This window comes from Oncorhynchus kisutch, linkage group LG22 (assembly GCF_002021735.2).
Source record: "Oncorhynchus kisutch isolate 150728-3 linkage group LG22, Okis_V2, whole genome shotgun sequence".
NCBI classification, from domain to species: Eukaryota; Metazoa; Chordata; class Actinopteri; order Salmoniformes; family Salmonidae; genus Oncorhynchus; species Oncorhynchus kisutch.
Genome location: NC_034195.2, coordinates 45,600,107 through 45,609,584, shown reverse-complemented (window position 1 = coordinate 45,609,584; position 9,478 = coordinate 45,600,107). Strand labels below are relative to the sequence as shown.

Here is a 9,478-nt window from a genome sequence, read left to right as displayed (position 1 = left end):
GTTTAGTCAGTCAGCCACCTGACCATAGAACTGTTTTTTCTAAGAGTGTATCTAAAATTTTAAAGGGTTCTACCGCTGTCATTATAGGATAACCCTTTTTGGGTCTAGGTATAACTATTTTGAGTTCCATGTATAACCCTTACCACAGAGCATTCTATTTAGAACCAAAAAAGGGTTCTCTTATGGGGACAGCCAAATAATATTTGTTTCTAAGTGTGTTAACCTTAGCTGAGGTCACTTAGGTCAATCCTTTCTTCTATAGTCATTGTCAGAAAAGGTACAGTTCTGTATTGCTGTTCACAGCAGCACAATAGTGTATTCATACTGACATGTTTGTTGGCTCTATTTACTCATGATGAAAACAATGGTATGAGTTCAGATGCTTTAAATTAGATGATGGCATCACCCCTCAAATGAACAGTTGTTTAAATCAAATACTTTTTTAGAGGAAGGGAAGTCAGACCCTTTTTTGAATCATTTTCTGTGTCGTATTTGTTTCTGTTACAAGGTATTTGTTTCCATCAACTTTTGTATAATTATCACAAAACACAGCTCTGCCACGCTGAATATTTGGATATGTGTACTTTATTCATATCTCATCATATACATTTGTTTACATTTATACAAAAATACAGTAGTGTTGCCCAGCGTTTGCCTGGGTCGGAATGATGTTTTCTTTTGGCACCCAGATTAACTTCCTGCCTACAAGCCTATTTGTTGCCCCTATAAGAGTGGAACACAGAATTCCAATTCTATAATTAGAAATATGGAATTCTATTTTTATAGTGGGACACTAAGCTAGAGACCAAAACCACTGTTCAGGGATCAACTAATTTCAACCAAAATGAGTAAAATAACATATAACTGATACCAGAACAGTGCTTCAGGGCTCTTGCTCTTTTCAACATGGTAGCACCCTATTATTCCATATATAGTTCATTACTCTTGGCCAGAGCCCTATGGGCCCTGGTCAAAATTAGTGAATTATATAGGGTAATGGGATGCCATTTGGGACAATGACTATCTCTGTGTGTTCATAGGCTCTAAGACAGACAGGAAAATGGGGGATGCCACCACATTTCTGTTCACAGCTTAAACCATGTTTCAACTCATCACAACATTCATACAATATGTAAAACACCCGCAAAACTTCTGAAGTTGACTCTTTAGAAGCTTACATACTGTTTTTGTTGTGGCAATAAAAAATGTTTAATTTTTCAATGTATCACGATGCTTATTACAAAGTCGGGCTGTCAAACGATAAAAAAAAAAATCAAGTTAATCGCTGGATTTGCTGTGATTAATCGTAAATTCAAAATTTGCTCAATTGTTATACAAAAAGCATTGTCGTCTTGATTTTGTCCAAAATAACGGTTAGCAAAATCAAGTAACTTGATAAAGCACACTTTCCTTAACCTCATTGTCAACTTGTTTTGACATTGCATTGCGATTAATCATGATTTAAAAACAAATTGTGCATACATTTTTTTTTTTACTCAAGTCAAGTGATTAACTCTGACAGCCCTAATACAAAGTCATTTATTTTGGGGATAAAATAATTATCTTAAAGCTTTAATACAACAAAACAACAGTTAATCACACTAAGCGTTTTCAGCTACTCATGCTGAAATTGACACTTTTGCTCAGAATTATATGAACACCAATGTGGTATTTGTTTTACATTCACTCCATTTTGCACTATAAATACTCTTCTAAGAGAAAAGTCCAATAGGCAAATGACCCAAATACACTTGATGAAATTAACAGGTTTTACCAGTGGAACCGTTTCCTATACAAGGTACAACACCTAAAACATTACATGCAGACAAGATTGCAATTTGGAGTTTGAATGCATTCTTCTGTCACATGTTATTTAGTGTAGAATTGATTTATAAGAGCTTAGTGTTGTGGAGTATTAGTGTTCAAATGAAAAGGGTTATTGCTCTAACTAATGTGTGTCCTGATATTTAAAATGGCTTTCACTTAGGCTTAGGGTCCATTTGTTTGAATTAGAGTGACAATTATGTATTGGAATAAGGGTAATGGGTTAACGTAGTGGTGCCACAAAGCCAATATGAGTACCAGGTCATTTCCATTGGTGGGAGATGATTATAACCTGTTGGGCAATGATGCAACACTCTTCTCTAGGTTTTGTCTACAACACTTTTTAGCAGACTGGTCTATCTATCCCATTGGTTCATGGTCACTGAGAGACAACCAACACCTATTGATGAGATGGTCTCTTGTTCTCCATGTTGTTTTTTTAGTCAGTGGTTTGTCGCCCTTACTTTGTTGTCTCCTGGTGAGTTTGTGAAATGTCATACACAAAATACTGTGCATAAAATGATGATCCAACTGCACAATGATCCAACTGCACTTGGATCAAACAGCATAATGATATATTTTAATGTATCACCTGTATTCATGATGGAGTCAACAACATAAATCCAAACAAGGCACAAAACCAGGATTGTACAAGGTACAAGGGGTAAGAACGCCAAATGGCGAAAGTGAGGGAATGCATGTATTGGTACAAGTACGGTTAAGCTTGCATTGGCTAACTTAATACACAAGGTTTAAGTTCTCTCTCTTTGCCAATGTATGTCAACAATAGCAGTCCATGCTTATTTGAGAGCTTGCATTTATGCAATTGCATAATGTCATGGATTGGGCAATTTTCATCATGCCTAAGATGGCAACTGAATTGTGCAAAAATGCCAATAATTTCCTACGTACTCTTCTAATTTATATAATAGTTACAGTGATACATCTCTGAATCATCGAATGCATCCTCTCTGGATTAATTGCTAGACACTCTCCTCACAGATCATATCACTTTTCTAAATCATGGTACATTTTAGATGCTGGTCCTCTCAAAAAACGTTGTTATATTCAGGGTTTTGTATTTAGACTTGTTTGAGAAATGAATCTCTTAGTTCACTTGCTGTATAGGCTACTGACAACTATTTGAAACACAATTCAATAGGTTGCTCTATATTTTCGTAGCTGTAACATTTGATTTGGAGTGAAAAGTAGAAACTTATTTTTTTAAACTCACCTTGAATTCATAGCTTTGAGCCACCTTAACATGTTGTTGAACTGTAATACAGTTGTTTACATGCAACATACAGAATATACCTTATGGGTGGTTAAGCTGCAATATACCAGAGCCGAGTTATACTGTAATTGATGATACATGTGGTTAATCTCAGTCTCCAGAATCTGATACCGTGCTGGTTTACTTAATGCTAGTCCACCTCTTTCTTGTGCATTGAGAGCATAGAAACACCTAGAGTTATCAGACCCCTTAAACTTTTTATCTAAATCAATATGGATATGTAGTATCTACCCTTGCTTGACCATTGATTGCTATAGGGAGAATTCTTAATGTATATAATGGGTAAAATGTAAGTTAGTCAAAGCAGCAATTTTTTTGTACATTTACACCTCCAACCAAAGCCTTTTGTACGACCCATTCATAAGCAATTAACCACACCATCATACATACATATGTACATCCCTCTATGGCTGTCTTAATAATGTAGATAATGCATGTGTTCATACATGCTTATGTGCTGCTTATGAGGACGTAATGCATGGCAGAAGAATGGGTTATAATGCGCCCTTGTAGACCTTTTCCTGCTCATTAAGTATTTTTATAGATAGGCTGAATCATTGTCTGTTTAGTTTTTTTCAACCGAAGCAACACGGTGCTGTCAGCATTCTGAGTAAATAAATAAATATATCACACAACCTCATCCATTCGGTACATACACGGCCAAAAACATGAAACAAAACAGATGCTTAGATCTGAGAATATTTCTAGCTAACTAATTTCAACATTTGTTCTCAGGGAATGTCCAATGGAGACCCAGATGAAGATAGAAATGGAGTAGAATGCTGCTGAGAAGAAGATTAGGAAGGTGAGGGCGACTAGAGGTAGTCATTAATTTTTCAGTCCTCTGTGGAAAGGGTTCTACATGGAACCCCAAAGAGTTCTACCTGGAATCAAAAAGGGTTCTTCGAAAAAAAGAAAGCCATTTGTAGGGGTTTGTTTTCTGGCCCATTCTTGAGTAGATCTGGTATCTACACTCCAGCCAAACCCACACAAAGTGCAAATGGGAGTGCTTGTGAAACCAACTTTGTCCCGTAAAGTTTACTGTGTTTTCAGCAGTTATGGGTGATTTGAGTCATATTTTGACTGTTATTGGCGCCTCTAGATGTTTCCATGACAATCCGGTCTCCTTTTCAGCTTCTTCTGACAAAATGTGATAGTAGACGACGGGTTAATATTCTTGTAAGAAAAACAAAGATGTTCTATACAATGTCATTCTCTGGTTCTAGTATGTGAGGACTGGCAGTTTCTAGACAGGAAGCAAGTCTTTCGCCTCAAAAATCCATAAGAAATGCAGTTTTATGTTTGCTTGTTTCCTTTCTCTTTCTCAGAAGATTCCTCTGTACACCTAAGAGAGACAAAGAAAGAAGAAGTACATTTTTGTTACGCTTTTGAGGCGGCAGGGTAGCCTAGTGGTTAGAGCATTGGACTAGTGACTGGAAGGTTGCAAGTTCAAACCCCCCAGCTGACAAGGTACAAATCTGTCGTTCTGCCCTTGAACAGGCAGTTAACCCACTGTTCCTAGGCCATCATTGAAAATAAGAATTTGTTCTTAACTGACTTGCCTGGTTAAATAAAGGTTAAATAAATAAAAATAAATGTACATACAGGTAGCTAAAACAATGTGTCCTTGTTCCATACTCTTCATTGTCAAACCATAAATATTAGGAATTGGCTAAGATGGGTCTCTGTCCGAGGTCACAAATTATATGAAGAAAAATATCAATCTCACCAATTTCCAAGGATTTGAAGAATTACACTGTCTCAACGATGTTCAATCTGTTCCTGTAATGTACAAAACCATTATAATTACAAACCTATTCAAAAAAATGTATACAAATTCACTTCACCTTCATGATTATTTTCAGACACGTGGTTTGATACATTTTTGTGTCTAATATTAAGATGAATGATTTTATAATATTCATATGCAGGAATTGATAGATTAAATTCAACTAAATATGAGTGAATCCCTTTACTTTTCGGATGGTTCCTCTAGTGGAGGTGCCAAAGTCCCTTCTGGTCCTGTGAAAAGGCCTCCTTCCACTGAGCTCCGTTCATCTGACTGATGTTGGTTCCTCCTGGATTTCACCTGTAAGATCCGAGAGTAACACTGTTAAACACCAAGGGAACCCATGTCAACCAACAAGTACAAAGTTAAATTCTCTAACAAGCCGAAAGAACCCTCTCTAGCCGAAAGAACCCTTTTAGGTTGTAGATAGAACACTTTAAGGTTGTAGATTGGGTCAAAGGACAGCTCACCTTCCACGCAAACAGAAATACAACGGCTGCAATAGGAATGACAAGTAGTGACAGGAGGCTTCTCTCCACTACTTCTGGCAGGAATCTCAGAGGCTCGTTCCCTGTGTGGACAGACAGGTTTCTAGTCAGTAAGAATAATGGGTGTGTTCGTAAAATTCAATCTGGAGTGCCGGAGTGCACTCAGAGTGCCCTCTGGGCATTTGTAAATTCAGAGCGTTTCGCTCTCGGAGTGTTCAGAGCTCACCCTGGACGCTCTGGCCGAGGAGTAGGGTTGATCAGAGTGTTCTGGCCTCAACGGCAGTCAAGCACCCGAGCTAATTGGTTAACGTTGGCTAGCTACTTCCAAACACAAATGAGAGAACACCTCAATCTGACCATTTTACTCGCCCTAGCAGAGCTGGTTAGACTGTTTTCATGTTATCCAGTGTGTTGATGACTGTAACTGTGTTGCTGGCAACAATATCTTTCTGATTGTTGGTGACGTTAACTGACACTCAGACAAGAGTGCTCTGAAATTGGAGTAGATAGCCAGAGCGAATTTGTGAACGCACCCAATATTGAAATGGTGCAAACTAAGAAATCATATGTAATTCAGGTAATTCAAATTGTTTGTATAACAAGTTTTTGTATTTGAATGCTGACTATTAATTGTAATACTTTTTCCACTTTTTACTGACTCAGTCTGGGACTTTGCCCTGAACTAGACATTTATGTCATAGATATTTGCCTGACCGGGATGTTTTTTCCCCACATGTTAAAGGAAAATATAAACATGATTTTCTTGTGTTTTATATGGAATGAAACCATGCAAATGATGATAATGCCCTGTTAGTATAAGAGCTGCTTGAAAATACTGCCTGAAATTCCAGCCTGTTTTGATGGGATTGAGTTTTGTCCTGGCTGGTGACAACACCAGGCGGTAAATAAGTTAATAGACCAACAAGAAAGACCGTTCCAAACCTCTCTGTCAATAACAGCTAGTTTTCAGTTTTCCCCTCCTCACTCAGACCACTTACAGACAGTCCTAGCAAAATTCTTGTTTGAGAAATTGATCTTCGCTAAGAAGCTATTTTTGTTTCTTTTTGTTTACCATTTGAATTTATCACAATCACAGCAAGGTACTTCATTGTTACCCAGAAATGATTTGATATTGAGATAAAAACGGCTGCATTGATTCAATGTAGCCGTTTTTTTTAATCTCAATATCAAAACATGTCTCCTATCCATCACGTCTCATACTGTAGCTATGATTGATGCATGGAAAATGATTGGATACAGTAGATCGTGTTGGTCAGTGATAGGGGAAACACATAACAGCTCTGGTAGAACAACAAGACATGAGTTTAAACCCAAACTGTCATGTGGAGGAATGCAATTTGCCCTGCAGCCTCTTCATAAATCAAGTGACAAAGGCTTTTAACCAATTAGCAAATTAAGGCCAGGCACCACACCCGTATAGATATTGTTTTTCTCTTAATCATTTCACAATCAACTTTTGCCTGTTTAAAGTAGACACAAATATAATACTTTTTTGCATTACACATTTTCTTAAATGTAATGCCACATGCACAAGCATAGTCAAATATGTTTTTTGCAAGCTCCAAACCCAACAATGCAGTAATCAATATAACAAAAAATAACATTAGGTGGAAATATTGTATAAAAATATGCAAATGAGGTGATAACTCATTAAATACAGTATGTGCATATTTGCATATCCCGCAAATACATTTTTCGGGACACTTAATTAAGTCATCCTAAATATTTTGGTTTCATTTAGTTAAGACACTCCAGGACCAGACTTGCTCAGAGCAGATTGTGGATAAATATTCTTTTTCACCTTTCTATCTGTAAAATACAAACAATATTTTGGACAATTTTTCTAAAGAAAATGTTATATAGAATATAAAATGTATAACATATCAACAATTCCCTCATGGCAAGTCTCAATAATATATCTCAGGATAACCACACAACATTTGGTGAATTTTGATGATTCTGAAGCTGAGGAAAATTAGTTGGCTTGTGGGAAGAGTCTGACTTTCCAGAATTGGCAGTTAAAGACAAGTACACTGAATTTAGACTACCAAACATCTATTTACACCCAATTACAATCTCTTCAAAGTATGTTACTACATATAGTCCAAGGGGCTTTTAAATAATTCATGAAATGTTGATGATGGTAGTATGATAAATAAAAATATACATTTTCATTGAGATTTTTGTTTCCTTTTTGAAAATACTAAAATGAAAGGACCAAATGTAATTCCAGCCTGTGGTGGCCTTAAGGGAATGCTCTCTCTCCAGGCTATTCTGCAGTTGAGCAACAGTCAAGAATAGTAGCCATGCAGCTAGTAGGCCTACACCAGTTTGACTGGTTGCATTACATTGCTACTATTTGGACACTTTCAGCAACTAAATCTGTGCCACAGTTTCTTTCTTTATTTACTTACAGGTTTCGGAGTCTGGTGCTGACATGTTGAATTCTGTTCCTATGGCAGGATAGTTGACTGGATAGAGATAGAGAGAGAGAGAGAGAGAGAGTTAATGCCCAATGATGAAAACAGTTCATTGTTGACGCCTATAAAGTCACATCACAGCCACCTTTTCTTTCCTTCGGACAAAAGATCAGATCTGTCTGCATCAGGAAAGAAAGGCCTAGCGCTTGGGAAGATCTGAAGATTGCTCTGTAATCAACACTTCCACAATTGGGGTTTCAGTCCTTTTCTTCCTTTCATGGGGTCCATCAGGGGACATCTTTCTTTGGTTCTGTGACTCAGCTGCATCACTAATGTCACAATGGACCTTCCAAACACCTGGTACATTCCATGTTTTGTCATGTGAAGTTCTTTGAACAAAAAAATTGATAGAAGATTCTGTGTAGGACAGAGATAAAAAGACACGCAACTGAAACCGACACAAGATCTCACCTATAAAAAAAAGACTGTTCACAAGAGGAATAGTTTAATGGAGAGGTACCGGTGCCCATACACCAAACGAGACAGATCATAATTTTCTACTAGGCGTAGCATATGAGCACCACAGGATATTCCACAGTAGCTAACAACGTTTAAACTGAGCACCGACTCCTATGGCGCATCAGAATTGACCACTATCAAATTAAATCTAAATGTTATTGGTCACATACACATGGTTAGCTTATGTTAATGCAAGTGTAGCGAAATGCTTGTGCTTCTAGTTCCGACAGTACAGTAATATCTAACAAGTAATCTAACAATTCCCCAACAGTTACCTAATACACACAGATCTAAAGGGATGGAATAAGAATATGTACATATAAATATATGGATGAGCGATGGCCGAGCGGCATAGGCAAGGTGCAATAGATGGTATAAGGTACAGTATATACATACGAGATGAGTAATGTAAGATATGTTAACATTATTAAAGTGGCATTGTTTAAAGTGACTAGTGATCCATTTATTAAAGTGGCCAGTCAATTGAGTCTCAATGTTGGCAGCAGCCTCTCTGAGTTAGTGATTGCTGTTTAGCAGCCTGATGGCGTTGAGATAGAAGCTGTTTTCAGCTTGACGTTGAGTGAGAGGTTATTTTCCTGACACCACACTCCGAGGGCCCTCACCTCCTCCCTGTAGGCTGTCTCGTCGTTGTTGGTAATCAAGCCCACTACTGTTGTGTCATCTGCAAACCTGATGATTGAGTTGGAGGCGTACATGGCCACGTAGTCATGGGTGAACAGGGAGTACAGGAGGGGGCTGAGCATGCACCCTTGTGGGGCCCCAGTGTTGAGGGTCAGCGAAGTGGAGATGATGTTTCCTACCTTCAACACTTGGACCCAGTTGCAAAGGGCGGGGTCGAGACCCAGGGCCCCCAGCTTAATGATTTTGGAGGGTACTATGGTGTTGAATGCTGAGCTGTAGTCAATAAACAGCATTCTTACATAGGTATTCCTCTTGTCCAAATGGTATAGGCAGTGTGCAGTGTGATGGCGACTGCATCGTCTGTGGACCAGTTGGGGCGGTAAGCAAACTGAAGTGGGTCTAGGGTGGCAGGTAAGGTGGAGGTGATATGATCCTTGACTAGTCTCTCAAAGCACTTCATGATGACAGAAGAGAGTGCTAC

At 38.1% G+C, this 9,478-nt stretch overlaps 1 protein-coding gene across 1 annotated transcript in view; it reads right to left on the bottom strand.

Annotated features, from left to right (window-relative positions):
• Positions 1–567: 567 nt before the first annotated feature.
• kitlga (kit ligand a) overlaps positions 568–9,478 on the bottom strand; it is a 34,110-nt gene continuing 25,199 nt past the window's right edge. The window contains exons 6-10 of the mRNA XM_020457035.2: positions 7,831–7,887; positions 5,378–5,478; positions 5,095–5,207; positions 4,848–4,900; positions 568–4,463 (exon numbers count right to left, since the gene is read on the bottom strand). Of these exons, the coding sequence (XP_020312624.1) occupies positions 4,870–4,900; positions 5,095–5,207; positions 5,378–5,478; positions 7,831–7,887 (302 nt within the window). The 3' untranslated portion in view covers positions 568–4,463; positions 4,848–4,869. The remainder of the gene's footprint in view (positions 4,464–4,847; positions 4,901–5,094; positions 5,208–5,377; positions 5,479–7,830; positions 7,888–9,478) is intronic.